The 23,016-nt window shown below is 35.6% G+C and overlaps 1 protein-coding gene across 1 annotated transcript; it reads right to left on the bottom strand.

Moving 5' to 3' along the window:
• Positions 1 to 7,656: 7,656 nt before the first annotated feature.
• LOC143631720 (uncharacterized) lies at positions 7,657 to 11,398 on the bottom strand. The gene is made up of 6 exons (XM_077100390.1): positions 11,318 to 11,398; positions 10,911 to 10,998; positions 10,773 to 10,837; positions 8,083 to 8,151; positions 7,946 to 7,995; positions 7,657 to 7,861 (listed from the first exon to the last, which is right to left on the bottom strand). The coding sequence occupies exons 1-6, from the start codon at positions 11,390 to 11,392 to the stop codon at positions 7,753 to 7,755; spliced, it is 456 nt and encodes a 151-aa protein (XP_076956505.1). The 5' UTR covers positions 11,393 to 11,398; the 3' UTR covers positions 7,657 to 7,752.
• Between the last annotated feature and the right edge of the window lie 11,618 nt (positions 11,399 to 23,016).

Genomic DNA, 23,016 nt, shown 5'->3' with positions numbered 1-23,016 from the left:
TACCTTAAATGATAAGTGTATGCTATAATGATTGATGTGATAGTATGTATGAGTGTTATAAACGTATGCATGTCGGTACATGAACGATCTTCGGATATTGCACGTATCGCCAGGAAGGGTGTGTCTTATATAAGATGCATGAATGATGTATGAATGAGTAAGAATATAATGAACGTATATAATAGAATGTATGTATGAAGAAGCGTAGGAATAGATGATTAGATATAGAAGGAAGGGACCAGACCCTAATAATATCTAAGATAGAGAAGGAAGGGACCGGACCCTAATAATATCTGAGATAGAGAAGAATGGGACCAGACTCTAATAATATCTGAGATAGAGAAGAAAGGGACCAGACCCTAAAATATCTGAGATGGTAAAGATAGTTATGCATGTATTATGAATGTACGAAAGTATGAAAGACAGAAAGAAAGTATGTATTACGAATGAAAGAAAGATAACAGGCTAACTATGTAATATGTATCTACGGATACGCATATATAAATATGTGAACATATTGTATGTTGCCTGATTAACTAGACTTTTAGTATGAACGCAGGTGAGTAGGCTGAGACAGCTGGCTTGAAGGGGGAACACATGGTAGATGAATAAAGAAGCTGACATCTGAAGACTCAGCTGTTGATGTTTGAACTAAAAGACATGTTTTAACTTGTGTTTTTAAAGACAAGTTATGAATGTTTTGTAATAAATGTTGAAGTTTTATTTATTCCGCGAAAAATTTAATTAACTCTGATATTTAGAATTGTGTTTATGAGTAAATCCAACGCTAAAGTAGGGCACCGGGAGCGGGGCTTTACACTAGCCTCACCGCTTCACCACCACCTGCAGCCTCCACCGCTTCCATCACTGCCAGTCACATTCGAATCAATATGTTATTGTTGCAGATTGTGATGGATTGTTGGATAAAGTTGTATGAGGTAGTTGTTGGTCAAAATCCCAAGCTCATATTAGGTTGTCGCCGCCACCACGTTTTTCCAGAAAGTTCCTCTGTTAACATTAGAGTAGCGATTCGAGGTAATAAACATGTATTCTACTTGTTTTTTTATTCCGATCAAAGCCCTTGCTAATTTATTCAAAATGTAACAAGAAAACTGAATTTTAGCAAAGTAAATTGGGTTGGTTTGGCTTTTGACGTGTCTTTACTGTAGTGCTGGTGGTGGTGAAGGTTGGTGGTGATGGTGAAGGAAGTGAAGGTTGGCGGTGGTGATGAAGGCAATGGCAAAACCCGGCGATGGTGGAGGCCGATGTGGTGGCGCAGACGGTGGTGATGGAATGGTGGTGGTATTTTTATTGGTATTTGCAGGTGGTGGGGAAGGCAGTGAAGCTGTTGATGGTGGTGAAGGTGGCGATATAGGCCGAAAGTGGTGGAGGTTTTGTGGTGGTGATGTTGTAGACGGTGGTAGTGGTGTTTATGTTTATGTGTGTGTGTGTGCGTTGTTTTTAGGTTTATTTTAATAAGGTATTTTCCACATAACATTCCACAATAGAAAAAAAAAATGCAACGTTAGCAAAAAAAATATTAACAGAGTTAGGGTCCGTTAAGTTCGGGAGTGACAGAAGAAAACAAGTTACAAGTTGGGATTAGTGGGAGACAAATCGTTAGTTGAGAGTGCTAGCGTCCAATGAGTGAAAGTTGGGAGTATTAAAAACCAATATCCCTTTTTGTAAATTTTAATTTGTAATAACAACCCTAACATGTTTTTTATTGTTTATATTCAGTTCGTTTCATTAAAGGTCTGTTTTATAAAATCTCGCTTTAAATAGCAACACATATAACTTGTGTCTCATTGACATTATCATAATAGAACCGTCGATTGAAGGATGATTATGTTTATAATGATTATCCTAAGTATTTAATTGTATATATAATAAAATAGGTGCTTAACTTTATATTTAATTAAGGCGATTATGTCTAAAATTTTGAATTTCGAATGTTGCTTTTTAAATGTTTTTTAAACAGTACATGTCCATTTACGTTCATTAACTGTTCGTGAACAAGTTCAATTCTTTAACGAATGAATGCGAACAATAATTTTCGTTTGATTAACATTCATGAACGGTTTGCACAAATGCACATAGACCCTAAAATCAAAAGTGAACAAGATAAAAAAAATTAGATTACATTTGACTAAGTGAGTAGATCGGCGAATGCTGGCAGCAATGAGCGGCTGAGCGCGGGGATGGCCGGTGAACGGGCGGAGGCGGCCGTTGAAAGATGGTTGTGTGGCAAACTGGCGATGGAGGCCGTTGACTCTGATTATGTTCATATTTTGTTCGTATTTATTTAGACGTATTTCTTTTGTCTCATCTAAATGATTAATTGGATTCGGGCTATTAATTAAATTGGGTTTTTAATTAATATGTGGACTTTTTAATCAACTTAACATGTAGGCTTTTTAATCAAATTAATTTGGCCTTTAAAAAATTTTGAGGGGCATCATATGAAAGGACTTGTATGTATTAGGATCGATACACCAGGTTTAAAATCTACTTTTTAACATAATGAGTGAAATTTATTATGAGATAAGAAGCAAAGATAAATTCACTTTTAATATACTTTAAAAATTTCGTTGAACATAGATAACATTACAAGACGTATGACAAATTCAAGCTCATACACAACTTTGAAATCTAGATCACTAACTAGAAATCTAGAATGGACGGATAAGTCTATACTTATAAACAATATATATCCACCATATATGTACATATCCGCTGAATATGACATATACGTCCATTTTACATATAAACCTATTTCCAAACCTATTTTTAATACAAATCACAAGATCCTAGCACTAAATATTATGCACTAACATTACAATTTTCATTCTCAGTATTCCGATACATAAAACGACAAAAAAAGTAAAAATTGCGCTTTAACAGGATAATTAAAGAGTAGACCCCCTAAACTCTTTTATATGCCTACCACTGGGTCATATTCAGACTAACATTTTAATCCATACATTCAAAACTTGTCCTCCCAACACAATTAACATCTATAAGCAACCCACCTAACCTTATAATATATATTAGAGAAAATTCTCAAAATAGCCCATTTATTGAATGTAGTTTCAAGTTTGTCTCATTAAATTTAAGTTTCCAACTTTGTCCCTTTGGTATCTCGTCACCGACGACATGTTGGTGAACACCGACGATGTGTTAACATAACATAGGGTTGACAATGCGTTTATGTTGCTAACATATGGTAGCAGCGATGCGTTTATGTTTAAAGCAGGGCTTCAACGATGCGTTAGCTGATAACGCATCGCTGCTCCCCTATGTTAGCAACATAAACGTATCTCGTCGCCGGCGACATATTAGCGAACACCGATGATGTGTTAACATGACATAGGGTTGACGATGCGTTTATGTTGCTAACGTAGGGTAGCAGCGATGCGTTATCAACTAACGCATCGTTGCTACCCTACGTTAGCAACATAACGCATCGCCGCTACCCTACGTTAGCAACATAACGCATCGTCAACACAGATTCCGGCCACGTGTCGTTATCCTATTTGTTTCAGTAAAGCATCGTCGGTGTTCGCTATCATGTCGTCGGGGACGAGATACCAAAGGGACAGAGTTGGAAACTTGAATTAGTGGGGATAATCTTGGAAACACATTCTCTAAATGGACTTATTATGGAAATTTTCCCTATATATTAATCTAATTTTCATAGTTGGTCTTCTTATTCAATAATATTGGATATGATAGTTAAGCATGTGATCAAAATGTTTAGGTTTGAAACATGATCCAAAAAGATTTTCTCAAAGTAATGAGTTTTTCTTCTCGGCTTAAAATGAAAAAATAAGAATGGATGATTGAGATCATGTTTTAAAAAATTTTATGTTATTAAATCACATTTCTTATTCAAATATTAGAAAACTGTTGTTTGAAAAACATTTTGTTGGATGACAGCGAAGATCTAGGTGGCAGCAAAAACTTGAAATGGATTTGCTGCTTGCTTGCTTTTGTGTAGATGAGTTATTAGGCTGAGGGGTGTGGGGCGCTAACCTGGGCGCGTGAGCCCCTCCGCTCGCGCCCCCAGGCGCTAACCCCACACCACCGGGGCGCGAACAGGGCGCGAGCGCGAGCCCCCAGACAGGCGTGAGTGTGGTCACGGGAGAAGAGAGAGAAAGAGCCGTTGTGGAGGCAGGAAAGAGCCGTTGAGCTCCAATATTTAAAAAAAAAAAACCTTAAAAACCTCTATATAATACCCCAAATTACTCCCATTTCAACCATATCAAAACACAATTTCACCTTACAAACTCCTATATAATATCCCAAACTCCTATATAATACCCAAAAATGTCTGAAAATTGGTACCCAAACCTAGATTCAGATTATATTGACGACGATTTATGGTCGTCACCAGACCAACCGATGTTTTATTCGGGGCCGCAAGAAACATCCGGTTTTCAACCATCCAACATACAACCATCTCCTAACTTTGTTGTTCCAGAGACACAAGAATCACACGGTGATGCTACGGGAGCAAGAAGACGCGTCCACCGGAAAAAACAACTTGCAACGGACGGGCCGGGACCGGCTTCGACTCCGAGGACGAAACGGAAAACCACTCCGTGGTCATCGGATGAGAAGGAAGCCTTGTGTCGGGCTTGGATAGTCATTTCTGAGGATCGGCGTTGCGGTAATTGTTTTAACGTTTTTAAAAATGATTTTTAATAAAAAAGTTAAATAAAAAAGTTAACTGGAAATCTAATTTAATTATTCATTTTGCAGCCGACTACCAAAAAAGCAAGGTTTTTTAGACAAAGGTTAGGGAGACGTTCTATACGCTCGTTGGGAGTACAGAGCGAAACGCCGATATGATTGCGGGTCGGTGGTCCGAAATCAGAAAATTTGTCGGCTTGTTTACTAATCTTTTCAACAGGAACGCCGGTCGTATGAGACCAAGTGGCAGTGATGATTTGGCGGTTTACAATTTCACGATCGAAGAGTGGAGGCAGGAGTGTTTGCGGAAGTATGGGACGGTGAAGACGTGGGACGATTTAAAGTTGTGGGAGAGGTTGAAAAGGTGTTCCAAGTGGGTTGAGCTTGTGGCGCCGGACCATGATGCTGAAGTAGGGCCGAAACGGACTAAAAATAGTTCGTCTGGAGCGTATAGCACTTCCGCCGGGTCGGATTGCCGCGTTGGATTCGACCTAAACATTGCGGGGGAGGAAACGTCTTCACCGCCGAGGAGGCGGCCATTGGGAAGGGACGCCAAGGGGAAAAAACCGGCTGAGGGGGGAGCCGTAAACATCGTCGATCTTGTTGAATCCCTCAATAAATTCAACAAAACCATGGAGGTGGTCTCTAATGACAAAAAGGAAAAAAGTCGAATGAGAGATTTGGACTTCCTTACTAGAGACTTCAGTAACCTAAATCCGGTCGATCAAATGCTGATGGAAAAGCAAAAGGAACGTATCCGAAAGAGGTTGATCGAAGAAGACCAAGCCGAAGAATAAGAATAATGTTTTTTTTAGTACTTTTATTTTTATTTTATTTTTAGATATTAATGTATTTTTTTTTAATGTGTGTTTTTTTAATAATTTATGAGATTTTTTAATAATACGTTTTTTGAATATATTTATAAAAAAATAAAAAAAAAAATCCGCTGGAGCCCCTCCACACCAGGGCCAGGAGCTCCAACGGGGGCTCCAACAACCCCCTTATCCAGTTTCTCTCTCTGCCACACGTCACAATATTATTGGCTAGAGCCCCCACTCACGCCCCCATTAGAGCCCCCCACACCCCTCAGCCTTAATTTAATAAGACAAAAAAACAATGGAGGAAAGAATGAAGATGTCGAGGTGCATTGAGCCCTGTGCTATGTCCTCCGCCGTACCCTTTTCTTCTTTTTTACTTTTCCTCTTTTTATTTCACCTCAAACCCTTTTACTTTTCTCACTTTTACTCTTTACTCCCTTTCACTAATGTTTCTTTTTCTTCTTTAACCTTTACTTTATACCACTAAAGACTATCATCTCTAATTTTGGGGTTATATATAGATGATTAAAAGGAGAATTTTTCAAATATAAAAGAACAAGACATATTTGTATGTGTTAGATGCAAAATTGTTACCTTGTTCAGATATTATGTTCTTATATTGTAATTAGTAACCAATAGTATATGTGAGTGAATACAATGATGTGAATACACATTTTTTTTTATTATTATAAAACCAATGAACTTTAGCTCAACTAACATTGAACGGGAGGCGAAGATTTGAGTGGGAGACGATCACAGGGTCTTAAGTTTGAATCTGATCTCAACAGGATTTTACCACAGTGGCCCTTAGGATGTTGGGTTTTCCCGGAATAGGAGATTGTGGGTTTATGCTACCAAGTGTTGTCTGCGATTACGGGCGCGTGGGGTTGTCTTTTTCCATTGAGTTATCCCAGATAAACGAGATTTACTCGTTGATCGTTTAAAAAAAAACTAACAAAAGAAAATCAATGTGCAAATATTTTGTTTTCCTCAACTAGGTCTCACATTCTCACAGCTAATATGTTATTTGCATTTTTATTACTATTGTAGGTAGATTTTGAGCAGGGAGTCACGTGTTGGATGACATATAATCGTTGGGGGTATAATTGGATTGAAAACCGCTCGATCTTTAAAAATATTAGTTGATTTGATTGGTATAATTTCATGTCGTAACATTTGATGTTTGTTGGTAGGTGTCTAGCTTAATGGTGCCGTGATAGAGTTTGACCTTAAACAACAATTTGATGAATTAATTGATCAAGAATGGTATTGAATGATCTATTATTACCGTTTCCTAGTGTTTTGTAACTTAAAATTTGAAATCAATTGCAATCAAAAATATTTTGGTAGACAGTTTTTATAACGGACATTTCAAGTTAGGCAAAAATGAGCCTTTGAATATGTTAATAAATGTTCGGGGTATTTGAGAATAGAAGTTGTGATTGAGGAAGAAAAAGCCTTTCTAGATAAAGGTGATCACATAATATTTAATAGCCATGTTTCGTTGTTATGCCCCGTAAATTCTGCATAACCGTAGAAATGTTGAGATACAAAATACTACTAATTTTTAAAGAAAAGTCACACAACTGTGTTATTATAGTCATAATATGACAAATGCTGAAAAATAGCCGTCATTTCATATAGATATCTACATGCTTTGTTTTGGTTGGTTTTAATTAGTTAGATAATAAAGCACTAAAAAGGAACAATGAGCCCCGAGATAATTATTTTGTTGTTTGTCATTTAAAAAACGCAGGACCATTTTCTAAAACAATAGGGACCATATTAATAATAGTAATACTATATATTATAAACAAGTTTTTCAAAATAAAATAAATGTCACATCTATAAAGATACCACAAATCTTGCAACAAGGCATTTAATCAAGTTTATGCAACGGTCTGCTTGTGGGCACAAAGTGGGTACATGTAGCTTACAAAGATCAATGTCCCTATATTTTCAAACGATCACGCCTATCACTAACACCACCAAATTTAGTCGCGTGTTTTGTTTGGCACCATTCTAGTCACTAACAATGGTCCCCGTCCACCATCCACTGTCCCCATCGCGAGACAGCAACCATCCACTGTCGCCATCCACAAGCTCCATAATCAAGAAACTAATAAGATCAAAACAACGCTTTCATATAAAAATAAACAAAGTTTAACACATTAGCTACTAAAATCCAAAAGTTGTCACATATCCAAGCATGTGCATTCAAAACAAAATGCAGTTGTTTTCAAACACTTGTTCTTGTGAGTTCAAATTGTGCTACGGTCGTGTTGATAGCATCAATCACATTCATCTTCCCACCAATTGCAGCTTCATCCACAGGCGTCCGTTCATGTCTACACAACAAAACAAATCCAAGCATGTGCATTCAAAATATGTTTGAAAGAGAGTAATTGATATTATAGCGACAAGTAACATACCGGTTCAAACTTGATACTTCTGCTCCGGCTAAAATTAAGATCTTAACAACCTAAAGGGTTAAGAGTGTGCAAATTTGTCAGTCGCTTGAAACTGCATTCTGTTACAATAAAAAGATTTAAAACCAAAAGGTATTTACTTCAATGTGTCCATTTAGGCAGGCCCAATGAAGAGGTGTGTTGTTCTCGACATTACAAGCGTTCACATCCTGCATTGAAGAAAGAATGAATATATTTGAAATTTTTAAAAGATTATGGACTCCCGCAAAAGAGTGATCTAGAAAATAGAAATTAGTTATCAAATGCGAAATGTACAACAGAGGATATATGCAACATATTAACTTTAGTACATACCGAAAAATGCATTCATTTATTTACACAAAAACTAATGTAACCAGAAAAAAAAAAGTCTTATGTTTTGGATCACTATTAGTGGCACTAGCATATTCATGACTTTTCTCAATCTCCTAAATTACATCTAGGGATAAGGTTATCTTAATTGCATCAGTTTTCCATACTACTTTAGCATTCAAGAGTTATAGTTTGATGGCTCCCTGATATAATCATCGTTTTAACTGCATATTCACAGGATTGATTATTCTGATTATGAAAAAAATAACTAAATTATAGTTTAGTTTTCAGAGAAAAATCTAAAGAGTTTGAATTATGTTGATTTGAAATTCAAGATTTGACTCTAATCAAGTTATGACATCCAAATTTCAAAAGACTAATTTTTAAAATTTATGATATTGACTTCAATGATGGTTCAATGAATTTCATCGAAAACCTGTTACGATTTCACAATATATGTTTGAAACAAAATTTCAACATATATAAAGAAATAATTGTATTTATGTCAAGTTACCAAATAATGTTAATTTCATGATAAAGTATAAGTTACGATGCAAAAAAAAAAGATATAACACGGGGTTAGAATGGCAAAAGGGACACCAATGTTGAGCTGCTGTTTAATGAATTTATATTAATTCTTATTGAAAACTTTCACATCTAGAGCTTTACAAAGAGTTAGATAACCTTTTTATAAGAAAATGTCCCATGCGAGGTCTACATTGTGTTGAAAACAATATTGAGTGTCACTTCAAGAAAAAATGAAAGGTTGAAAAGCTTAACGGGTCAAATGGGTTGAACATTGACAATTTTGAGCAGATGTTATAATCATGATTTATACAAGTCATCTATAAACATTAAAGGTACAATTATGTTTTACGTTGTTGAAACAATATGATAGAAATAAACTGAAGTGAAAAATGACTAAAACCAGTTAATGTAGAGAGGATCAACTAATAAATAAAAGAAACGTGTTCATACAATATCTATAGTCCATACATATATGATCAATGAACTGATTCATTGGGACTTTTATGAAAGTGTAGACAAATAAGATATTATGCCTTCACTTATTGAAGGATACCATATTTAGTTTGTAACTTTTTTACAATCAAAATCGTTGGTAATTTATAGCATATATAATGAACTATGCAGTTAATGAACCGATATTTGATATATTGGTTATCGCGGTGGGATAGCGGTAACTTTAATATCTTGCGAAATTTGTATATATGTGCATAATAAAATATAAAACACTAAAACTTATCTAAAATAATAGCAAAATCAAAAGTCAAAACCCAAAAAATATCAATTAACAAACTAAATGAGTGGATGAGATAAATTGGAGAAGAAACTAACTGACTAGATGAATCGGCGGTGTGGAGTGATCGACTAGATGAGGTTGTTCACTCGTTCATTCATCAGAGTCGATAGGGTTTAAGGTTAAATTAATTGGATGTAGATTCTGAACAAAAAAAAATTAATGGGTATTGACTTGGGGTAGTAAAACTGGTCAAGTGGTCATACTTGGGCAAAAAACTTTTCAACCGGACAGGACCAATATAGCGGTAAAATATCACCGTTTTAATCAGAACCGATATTCAACCGATTTTTTGCTGGATGTCCAATTAATTGCTATAGCACCGAAATTGATAGCATAGATAATGAATTTTTTTTTCAGGTTACGATAAGATCCTGATAGAAACACTATGAAGAGAATATTTGAGCTACTAGAAATCATTTATAATTAGGTTTCGCTATTATTTTGTAAGGAGCAAGTAGTGAATGTGAAGAATTGGTGAACTTTTAAAAAACTGCCTTTGACAATCAAAAACATTTTGACTTTTTAAACTACAGTACCGTATATTAACTATTGGTGAAAAATAGTTAGCATATGTATATAACTATTTATAGATCAATATTTGGGCATACATAACATCTGCATCAGTCGTAATAGAGCAATAAATGAAACAACAACCATGCCCAGGAAATCCCACAAATAGCAAAGCTATTGGTAGGGTCTGGGAGGGTATGATGTAGGCAGACCTTACCTCTATCCATCAGGATAGAGAGGCTACTTCCGGAGAGACCCCCCGACTCCAAAACATGCAACATAGAAACACACATGTACCAATAACAAAACATATAGTGATAAAGCAGCATAGTCAAATACAAGCACATATGACATCATAGAATCCAAACAGATAAACAAACAAAAGAACAAACACATGCAAAGTCCACCTAAAATGTAGGAGACCTACGCTAAAGCGATACAAAAGTGACATTTTTTTAAAAGTCCTTAACCTTAATCCTACGTCTCTATGAACTCCTATCATCGACCATCTAGAGAGAAAACGAACTGATATCCTAAACATTTAGAGAGAAAAATGACTGATGACAATATATTTAAATGCAAATAAAAGCAATACACAAAAAAAAAAAAAGAAGAGTCATATTTGCTAATACGGGTTGGTTTCCTTACCACATTATTGCTGATAAGATAGTTAACTATGTCAACATTTCCATTTGCTGAAGCCATATGAAGTGCTACAAAATGATTTTAACGATCATCAAGCTTCTATAAGAAAAAACACGAAGAGAAAATGTAAGGTTGGTTTACCTGTTCGCCCTTCGGCATCCTTGGAATTAAGAGAAATCCCAATGGCAGCTAAGTTTCTGACATCTTCAATATCATTATATCTAGCAGCCTACTTAACAGAAATTTACTCAGCACTAAACATAATGATAAAAATAATAAGAAAGCAAAACCTTATCCATATTGAATCATCAAGTAGTAAAAAATACAAAGTTTGATTAAAAGAAAAAAGATATTATTATGATTAGGAAGATAAGATAAGCAAGAATGAAAGATAACAAAATGATTGCAGAAGAGATACACAACAAGTTAACCATACATATATATTGACAACCCCTCCTATTCCACTAGCCCAATATCTAATTGTTTAATTTAAAAAGAAAAGAAAACCCTAAAACTCGCAGCTGGTTCTGATTTCGGGTCGGTGTTACCTCAAGCAAGGCTTCTACGTATTCGGATTCCGGAGAATTACTATTACTAGGGTTCTGCTCTGCATCCGCCACCATTCTTCCTTCACTCACTCTCTCTGTGTCTGTGTCTGTGTTTGTGTTTGTGTTTGTGTTGCTGCCTGACAATGAAGCAAAAGATGGAAATTTCATTTAAACCTTTTTTTTATTTAAAAAAGATATATAGTAACTAGGGAGTATTAACTCGTTCTAATAAATTAATCCTTACAATTTTTTTCCATTCAAAACTGATAACCCGTTTTAAAGATATTAGTTTTAAATACTCATAAGTTTCACTCGCCGAAGGATAACACTCGAAACTTTCACCCTATTTGTTTCTAGCACCCCTTAACTTAACGAACACTAACTCCGTTAGTTTCTTGGTGATGTGGATTTTTTTATTTATATAAAAAGTAGGTTGTGGGTCCCACGCCATTTTCTTTCTTCAACATAAAACCTCCACAGCCTCCATTCCCAGCGACCTCTTTTTTCAACGAATTTGATTTTTCCGGCTACCTCGTTTTCCTGACAATGGAGATGGTGCATAGGTGTAGAAAGACGATGGAGATCTTGGAGATTGTGTACCGGTGGAGAGACGATGAAGATGGTGCTCGCTATAAACCTACAACTCGTTTTTCCGGAAACCAGACGATTTCTAAAGGTGGTTGGGTGAGACACTGGTGGCGGAGGGTGGGGGTTGTGGTTGTTGTGCTGGTGGTCGGTGAAATGATAGATATGGTGCTCACGGAAAACCTGCAACTCGTTTTTTCCAGCGTGCAAAGGATTACCTCGAATCGCTGTTCTATCGTTAACGGTGGACCTCGTCGGAAAAAAGCGGAGGCGGCCGCAAACACATTTGAGTTTGGGATTTTGACCGGAAGCGATGGAGGCTGGTGGTGGTGAAGGTTGTGAGGCTGGCAGTGATGCTGAAGGTAGCGATAGAGGTCGGAAGTGGTGGAGGTCTGTGGTGTTAGTGATATGGTGTAGACGGTGATGGTGTTTGTGTTTATGTCTGTATATATATATATATATATATATATATATATATATATATATATATATATATATATAGTAGTTGTTGTTGTTAGGTTTAACTTTTTTTTAAATAAGGTATTTTCCACATAAGATGGCATGATCTGTGCGTGCGGTGTTGTTAAAGATGAGGATTTAGTTTTCGCACAAGATTGTGTTTTAAATTGATAAAAATGATTTCTACTAAGACTAAACACACACAAAATAGGCAAGTGTATTATATATGTAGAATAGTATTGGTAAGAACCAAGTATCGATCCGTGAACACAAATGTGTCTAATAATAAATCTTTGTTTTACTTCAATCGGAGAGTTTAATCATTTTGAGGTTGATTCTTAAACTTTTTACAAATAACTTATATTTTAATATATAGGTGACGAGAAGAGAAATTCTAAATGAGTAAATCAATTATATGAAGGTTACCATCTAAGATCAAGAATCAACTCTATTCTTCCTTGATAATTAATAAGTAAACATGTGATAAACTTGCCTTAATAATATGTTGGAATCGGTCTGCCCAAGACACATATTATAATTGATGTGGCTAATACGTTATGATTTAAGTCGGGTCATACCCAATAACCAGCTAGACAAACACCATAATATTTATTGTAGATATGATCTAACAAATAAATATTAACAGTACTTATGATATTTAGAAAATGGGTTTCTAAATATTTGCAATTGAGGAATCGATAAATTATATGGATAATTTATTTAGAGAGATTATCTTATGACATTATTTAAGTTGGCTAAATAATATATATATATATATATATATATATATATATATATATATATATATATATATATATATATATATATGTGATAATGGTTATGATATATTGCATGAAACTTATGACATGTTAAAAGTGTTAAATGTCACAAAGTTTCAATACACCTGCGACTAGTACATGGAGTATTAGTCTCGCGGTAGTACATGGAATATTAGTCATGTGACTAGTACATTGAGTATTAGTGTGTTGCCAGGAAAGAAAGAGAAAATATTTCTGGGACCAGCCATTTTGTTGGGAAAATTCCTACCCTTTTGTTTAAATTTACTTTCTCTTTATATTATTTCTTGGGACACAACACATGGGATAACCCAATAATATTACATGCAATATTGAAGTCTCTCTCTCCTCTCTCTCTCTTCTCTCCCAAAATCGGTTCAAGGAAGAAGAAACACAAGAAGGGTTTTTGTGTGCAAAGTGTTATCAAATCCTAACAAGCAAGGTGTTTGTTGAAGGCTTTGAGGGGTATACAAGCTTGAGGCTCTTCTCCATTGAAGGCTAGGCGTTCAAACCATCATCTTCCTTGCATCTTGAAAGTTTGTATTACATAAACCCCCTATGGTTGTTGATTTGGTAAGCATGTAATTTCGTATATGGATCCGGGTCTTGGGTTTTACATATAAAATGGGTTTTATATTAATCTATATAACAAAATTTGAAACTAATTTATCCGCTGCGTTTTTCATATAAATGGGTTTATATTACTTTGATAATTTTGTTAAAACCCAACAATGGCATCAAGAGCCGCTTATACGGATACACGCTTCAATAGATCTAAAAATTTTCGGGTATTATGGTGTGGTTCGCCATATGGCCGAAATTTTTGGGGCTTTTGGTTACCCCTTGGTTTTTTCAAGATTATACTTTACATGCATGTTATAATCTTGATGAATTAAGTCATTCGGATGATTGGTTGTTTTGTTTGGACAAAACCCGAAACTTTTGGTTTTCCTTATCCTTGGCCGAAAGTTTGAGGTTCAAAAGGGGAACCATTTTAAACATGTAATACTTGCATATTTGGATGTGCATTTGGATGTTCATAACCTAGCTATGACCTTGTGTTTGGATGTTCGTTTGTGTTGTGATTTATTCTATATTCAAGTTGGTTGTAATATTCTTTTATTTGGGTTTGTAATCTATTTATTCATTTCATATTGGTTTGTAATAATAAGTAGATTAGTTGTATTTCTTTTACTAGAGAAAAATGTATTATGATATATTTTTTGTAAACGAAGAAGCAAAAAAGTTAGGGTTTTGGTTTTGGGCCTCAGTGGACCTCATAGTCCAAGATGGGATTCTAGCCTAATAACCAAAGCCCAAACTTGGAGGCCCATGGAAGCAAGGAGCTGAAGTTGGAGCCCAAAAGAAAACCCAAATAAAGTGGAGAAGTCACAACACAAAAGTGGACACTTGAGGCATTTAGATGCAGAATCAAGTGGGAGTTCACCGACACATGCCTTTGTTCACCTGGACATGACTTTGTTCACCTGGACATGCCTTTGTTCACCTGGACATGCCTTTGTGCATTTGGTCCCTAGGAGAGACTTTTGGCACACTTGTTTCGGTCAACAAGTGTGGCCAAGATTAGGAGGCTATGGTTATGAACTTGTGGTTGTTTATTTATGCTTGCACGGTTGATTTATATATTTTGTTTTATCTTATCTGGATAAGGATAATTAACAAACTTAATATCAACAACTAGCATAAAATTGGTTCCTTAGAAATCATTAGGTAATAAAATTGGTTTTACTAAAGGTTAATGATTTCACAATAAAGTGGGTTTTATTAAAAGGAACTTTGAAAATTGGTTTTCAAACAAAGTACCATACATTTGAATGCATGCGAATGCAAGGTACATAAATGGTTTTCCAATCTAGAATTTAGGAAACTTAAAATCCCTTTTAAAACAAGTTTAACACCATCCTTTTATACAACACTCGAATCACTTGGGAACTCAATGTGGGATAAAGGTCACCTAACCACATTGGAAAAAACTTGTGAGTTTGAGGTGGGTTTGCCATATTTGTGTGATAAAGGTCACCTAACCACTTGTATGTCAAATTCACATGTGTGTGTAAGTAGGACGACTTGATTTGGAAACCATGTGAATAGGGTTACCAAAGCATGGCGTATAAAGGTGTTGATGGGATTAAACATGCCAATTAAGCATATGATGTTTAAACGATCCCATAAAACTAGAAGTTGCAAATGGTTGCAATCGTCAAATGCTGACTACCTTGTTAACTCAATAGTAGGATACAGATCACCTAACTACTATGTGAATGTAACGTTGGGTTCTGGATTTTAATCATTAATTGTCTTAAAGACATAAATGGTATTAAAGATTTAAATTAATTTAATGATATAGAAAATACTCAAATTGAGCTTTGTTAAAATTATGTAGATGGCCGCAATCTACAATCCACCTAACACAATTATCCCGCCCGTGCATAACCTATCACTAAGACCTATAATTAATAAGGATCGTCTTAACTATAACAATTTTAAGGATTGGTATCGAAACTTGAGAATGGTTTTTAAGCAAGAAAAGAAATCCTATATATTAGATGATCCTATTCCCGATGAAGCAAACACTGACGATGTAGATGCCTATAACGATTGGTTGAAATACACCGAGGATTCGGTTCAAGTTTCTCGTCTCATGTTGGGAACTATGATTCCCGAAATTCAAAAGGATTTTGAAAATCATGGGGCATATGACATGATCACCCAACTAAAGGAAATGTTCCTTACTCAATTTAGGATGGAACGCTTTGAAAGGGTTCAAGCGCTTCAAGCATGTCATATAGAGGAAACACAATCGGTGAAGAGGCATCACCCGGAACCTAAAGCAAAGGTTGCTGAAGGTAAGGGACACGTCAAGGGTAAGTTCAAAGGAAAAGCTAAAGAGAAACCACCCAAACCAAAGGAAAAGAAGCTAAAGGTTAGCTTAGACGACCCGTGCTTTGGTTGTGGTGAGATAGGACATTGGAAGAGGGATTGTCCAACCTATCTTAAAGAGTTGAAAGACAAGAGGGATGCGGGGAAAACCTCGGGTACAACTTTCATGATCCATATTAATCTTAATGTTATTTCTTCTAATACATGGGTATAGGATACCAGATGTGGAACTCATATTTGCAATTTGTTGCAAGAGTTCAAAAGAAATAAGCATTTAAGAAAGGAGATACAAGTCTCTTCATGGGCAACAGAGCAAAGGTTGATGTCGAAGCCCAAGGAGACTATATTTTGAATCTTCCAAATGGTTTGGAAGTTGTTTTGAAAAACATTTTGTATGCTCCTAGTTTGACTAGGAACATTATCTTCGTTTCTCTTTTAAGACAATATGGTTATGATTTAAAGTTTGTGGACAATGGTATTTGTATTTTCATGAATAATGTCTTTTATTTTAAAACAATGTCATCTAGTGGAATTTATGAATTAGTTCATGATAACACATCCTTTGATAACACGTTGTACCAATCAAGCACCAAGAAACTCAAAATGGATTTGAGTAAGACTTATCTTTGGCATTGTCTCCTTGGTCACATAAACAAGGATCGCATAAGTACACTTCACAAGAATGGTCTTTTGGAATCAAATGATGATTCATTTGATAAGTGTGAAATCTTGTTTACCAGGAAATATGACCAAGGAACCCTTTAGTGGAACTAATGAAAGAGTAAAAGACTTATTAGATATCATACATTCGGATGTATGTGGTCCTTTTAAGGCAATGCCAAGGAATGGTGAAAGATACTTCATTACCTTTATCGATGATTATAGTCGTTATGGGTATGTGTACTTGTTAAGACACAAAGATGAAGCTTTTGAAATGTTCAAAGTCTTCCAAAATGAAGTAGGAAATCAACTCAATAAAACCATCAAAGTACTTCGTTCTGATAGAGGAGGTGAATACCTTAGTGATGCTTTTCAAGATCATCTTAGGAGTTGTGGAATCATCTCACAACTCACTCCACCCAGAACACCACAACATAATGGTGTGTCATAAAGGAGGAATCGAACTCTATTGGATATGGTTTGATCTATGATGTTTAGAAGCACATTGTCTCTATCATTTTGGGGTTTCGCATTGCTCTCGGCAGCCCGTATTCTAAATATGTCACCAACCAAGAAAGTGGACAAGACACCTTTTGAAATATGGCATGGAAGGGTTCCATCATTATCATATTTAAAGATATGGGGTTGTGAGGCTTATGTTAAGCACAACACCCAAAACAAACTTGAAAGCCTATCCACTAAGTGTATCTTTGTAGGATATCCCAAAGACTCTATGGGATATTATTTCTACAACCCAACCGAGCAAAACGTGTTCATTGCTCGAAAGGCCGAGTTCTTGAAAACTAAGTTCCTTATGGAAGGAACTAGTAGAACGGTGGAACTCGCGGAGGATCGAGAACCACAAGCCGATACACATTTGGTTGATACTAGCACTCAACAAGAGGTTGTTGAGAATGATCAAATGGTTTATCAAGACACACAAAACGTTCGAAAATCTGGTAGAATTAGTAATCCACCCGAAAGATACGGATTTTTCATGGATGGATTCTATGTGGTAGATTCGGATGAACCCACCACATACCACGATGCAATGTCGCAATCCGATTGTGACAAATGGCTTGAAGCAATGAACGTTTAGATGCAATCCATTCATGACAACCAAGTATGGGATTTGGCTGTACCACATCTTAACTCCAAACCGGTTGAAAGTAAGTGGGTTTTCAAAAGGAAAACTGATATGCATGGAAACTTGGATACTTATAAAGCAAGACTTGTAGCAAAAGGTTTTACTAAAACTCAAGGGGTTGATTATGATGAGACCTTTTCGCCTGTGGCAATGCTAAAGTCTATTAGGATATTATTTACCATAACCGCATATTATGACTATGAGATTCGGCAATGGATGTCAAAACCGCTTTTCTAAATGGACATCTTGAAGAAGATGTCTATATGGTTCAGCCTGAAGGTTTTTTCGATCCACAACATCCTAATAAAGTATGCAAGTTAAGGAAATCAATCAATGGATTGAAACAAGTATCTAGAAGTTGGAATCACCATTTTGATGAAGAGGTCAAGAAATTTGGATTCATCAAGAACGCTGATGAGGCTTGCGTGTATAAGAAAGCTAGTGGGAGCATCATTACTTTCCTAGTATTATATGTTGATTACATACTTTTGTTTGGAAATAACATTCCAACCATGGAAGGTGTAAAAGCATGGCTTGGGAGTTGTTTTTTCATCAAAGATCTTGGTGAAGCCGCCTATATTTTGGTAATAAAGATCTATAGGGATAGATCAATCCGGTTGATAGGTTTAACCCAAAGTGCATACATTAATAAAATCTTGAAAAGGTTCAAGATGGAAAACTCTAAGAAAGGATTTACATGTTCAAAGAGGAACGATATTGAGTGCGACTCAATGTCCAATCTCAAAGGATGAGCAAGAGAAAATGAAAGGAATCCCATACGTTTCGGCTATAGGATCCATCATGTATGCCATGATATGCACTAGACCAGATGTGTTATGCACTTTAAGCATGACAAGTCGATACCAACAAAATCAGGGAAGTAGCCATTGGATGGCGGTTAAGAGAATATTGAAATACCTTAGAAGGACTAAGGATATGTTTCTAATATATGGCTCTGGTGAGTGATGTGCAAAACACGGTCTATTAAAACCTAACCTAACTTAGACACTCTAGTTTTAAATTTATAAATCTAGACTCTCCTAATGCTAGACCACTAGACATGCAAGTGTACCTATCGACTGTAGTAAAGCCTAATGAAGTCCGGATATCGAACCCAAAGAACACTAGCGACACCTAAACTACACTCTGACTAATAACTTAAATAAATTGATTTAATTGATTTTTGTGTTTTTCTAATTATAACTATAAAATAAATGATACTTAAAATTAAACTGAAACAAGACATAGACAAATCGGTTAACAACTACCTAGGTAAGGAATCGTACTAGTCAACTCGTAAACTCTAGGAATTGGATTTATAATTGGTATCAAATTCTAAAAATATGAAACTTAATGAATAACTAAAGTATGCTAGATCACCTCCCGGTCTCACCAACAATACCTAAGAACCCTAAATATCATGTAAAGCTCAACGGTTTTATGGCTCAGTTCACCTCCCGTTCTCACCTAACCTAACTATGCTAAGGTACCCAAAGATTAAATTATCTCCTGGTCTCTCTAATCACAAAAAACCCTAAGGCGTAAAGGGGTATTCTATTTAATTCAGTTATAATTCGGATCTGTAAGAATATAAGGGAATCTAGGATAACTCACTTCCGTGCAATCACTACCCAAACCCGCTAAAGGCCAAAACAGGCGACACTTAATTACCTCGCGATCTCTCAAGTGATAGAATATAAGGTATCTCTAAACTCTCAATTACCGTTCCTATGGAATACGTTAACAATATACCATAAACTAGTTGTTAACACACAGTAAACAACCTAATACGCATCTATACATGAAAGACATTCACAAAGACGCATATGGAACAAAAACTGATCATAAATTAATACCAAATATGCATATGCATCACAACCATATAAAATAAAAACTTTACCAAAGCATGAACCAATCAATAAATAATCCAAAACCAAAAATAAAACGAGTCTAAAAGGTATTCATCCAAACCCAGACAGTATAATAGTTTAGCCAATCATAATAATCGATGAAACAAAGATAAAACAAGTATTACGGTTGTAAAGGGTTACACAAATGCAAGTTTCCAAACTGATTGAGATGATTCTCAATCACAATATGGATATGTTTTCGTTATGAATGTGGGGCTGTCTCTTGGAAGAGCGCAAAACAAGATGTGGTAGCATTGCCTACCACTGAATCGGAATACATCATCGCCTCATTGGCAGCTCAAGAATTTGCGTGGATAAGAAAGTTCATTGCCGATCTAGGGGGTGTCCTTACCATTCGGGACCCTCTAGAGATCTTTTGTGACAACGAGGGTGCGATTGCTCAAATCAAGGAACCTCGTGCGCATCAAAAGACAAGGCACATTGAGCGGAGATTCAACTACATAAGGGATGAAGTTGAAAAGAGAAAGATATGTATTCGCAAAGTTCAAACCAATCAAAACATTGCGGATCCACTCACGAAGCTCCTTGAAATGCCGAAGCATGAGGGTCATACTTGCGCCTTAGGACTTCGATATTCTAGTGATTGGATTTGATCTATTTTGTATTTGGATATCGGAAGAATTGTTATTTTGACTCATTCATATGATTATGGTTTATTATGAATTTTGAGTTATGTTCCATTTTAGCATGTTTAAATCTGTGAATAAGTTAATTATTCTAAATGTCCGTAGTCGTTCATATTTGTAGGAACATATATGAAGGTAAGACTATTATGAACTTGGATTGGTAGATATTCATAAGGTATGAATATAGAGCAAGGGTTTGCTGCCAAGGTTCATAGATATTTATGGGATATAAATGTTGGACTGCCCCGCCCTCAAATGAAACCGCTTGGAATCCTCGTGATTGGTGGTCATAAATAAATTTGAGTAAAGGCGAATATCATAGTATCCTCCGACCTGAGATACATAAGGCTAAGATTAGGTATGGTACGAGCTGATTATGAGAGACGTATGTAGTCAATAGGGGATTTGTCCCTATTATTCGTTGAGAGTAAGATGTCTAAGGCATGCTAAGTTAAATCAACAAAGAATGATCACTTTGTGTCTTTGAATTTGACATGACATCTGTGGCAAAAGGATAAATGATTAAATTCACCTAAATCATTTCAAGTAAGGGACTTGAAAGGGATGATGTTATTGAATGGCACTTCGTCATACGTATTAGGGGTAGTAAACCGTTGTTTGGAGGTATTTCCTACTTGCATCAATCTTCTATGTATCTTGTGCAAGTGGAAGATTGTTGGAATCGGTTTGCCCAAGACACATATTATAATTGATGTGGCTAGTACGATTTGATCCAAGTCGAGTCATACCCAATAACAAGCTAGACAAACACCATAATATTTATTGTAGATTTGATCTAACAAATAAATATTAACACTTATGATATTTAGAAAATGGGTTTCTAAATATTTGCACATGAGGAATCGATAAATTATATGGATTATTTATTTAGAGAGATTATCTTATGATATTATTTAAGTTGGTTAAATAATATATATATATGATAATGGTTATGATATATTGCATGAAACTTATGACATGTTAAAAGTGTTAAATGTCACAAAGTTTCAATACACTTGTGACTAGTACATTAAGTATTAGTGTGTTGTCAGGAAAGAAAGAGAAAATATTTCTAGTGGGACCAGCCATTTGTGGGGAAAATTCCCACCCTTTTGTTTAAATTTACTTTCTCTTTATATTATTTCTTAGGACACAACACATGAGATAACCCAATAATATTACATGCAATATTGAAGTCTCTCTCTCCTCTCTCTCTTCTCTCCCAAAATCGATTCAAGGAAGAAGAAACACAAGAAGGGTTTTTGTGTGCAAAGTGCTATCAAATCCTAACAAGCAAGGTGTTTATTGAAGGCTTGGAGGGGTATACAAGCTTGAGGCTCTTCTCCATTGAAGGCTAGCCGTTCAAACCATCATCTTCTTCATCTTCCTTGCATCTTGAAAGGTTGTATTACATAAACCCCATATGGTTGTTGATTTGGTAAGCATGTAATTTCGTATATGGATCCGGGGCTTGGGTTTTACATATAAAATGGGTTTTATATTAATCTATATATCAAGATTTAAAACTAATTTATCCGCTGCGTTTTTCATATAAATGGGTTTATATGACTTTGATAATCTTGTTAAAACCCAACATAATATACGATAGAAAGTAGCATGCATATTTTCAAGTCCATCCTTGCTTAATCTCATACTACCACGAGATTGTCAATTTAAGTAGGCAAGTAGTCTTGTAAAGTAGAAAGATTAGGATGACTTCGATTTCTAAAATACCAATTCTAACAACTTCGGGTGATTACAGTTAACTCACACAACCTCCCATTGGTTGATTTAATTATGTTATAATTACACATTCCATTAACATATGATTTCTTTAACTAGCATGATAACCTAAGCAATCGTGTTAACAATGTTATTTTAGAATTACCAAAACTAGAGAAATAGATCATAACTTATATCTCATCATTTATAAGTACAATATAAGGATCCATGTTTTATCTTAAATAAGTTATCAAGATATTCTTTTTACCATTTCTAGTCTCCAAGAACATGAGTGAATCATGAATGATTGTTAATCATCAACCTTGATGTATTGAGTTAAAGTGATAAAACATTTTCCATCAAAGGATAATTGCAAAAATAACCATGTACTTTACCAAACTAAATCACATATGTAATATAATCATCAAGTAAAACAAAGCTTCTTCATAGAAATTAGATGGTAAATGGAGTTTAGCTCATAATGAGCATAGTTATGAACATTAAAAAAGATTAAGATAACAAACACATGATCAAACTAGAACAATCTAACCAAATGGGGATGAATCTCCTTTCTTCAATGGTGATGGATGATGATGATGATGACCTCCAAGCCTTCAAGCCCTCCACAATATCTTCAATAAGAGTGCAATGTGGGTGTTTTTATAAGTGAAACTCGTATAGAATGTTTTCCTCAAGCACACCAAATGAGTGCAACATGCTCCTCTATTTATAGGTAGTCTGGAGGACCGGGCAGGGCCCGTGTAGGAGGAGGCATGCCCCCGTGTATAGGTGTCCAGCCTCATTTATGTTCTGTCAGATCGCACATGATGACTCACCATGGGCCATGCTTCAAGGGGCACGGCCCCATGTT

Source organism: Bidens hawaiensis, unplaced genomic scaffold (assembly GCF_021521415.1).
Source record: "Bidens hawaiensis isolate Kalapana, Puna unplaced genomic scaffold, B.hawaiensis_p1.1 tig00006250_1, whole genome shotgun sequence".
Taxonomy (NCBI): domain Eukaryota; kingdom Viridiplantae; phylum Streptophyta; class Magnoliopsida; order Asterales; family Asteraceae; genus Bidens; species Bidens hawaiensis.
Note: the sequence above shows the minus strand (reverse complement) of the source record. Positions and strands in the feature narration are given on the sequence as shown.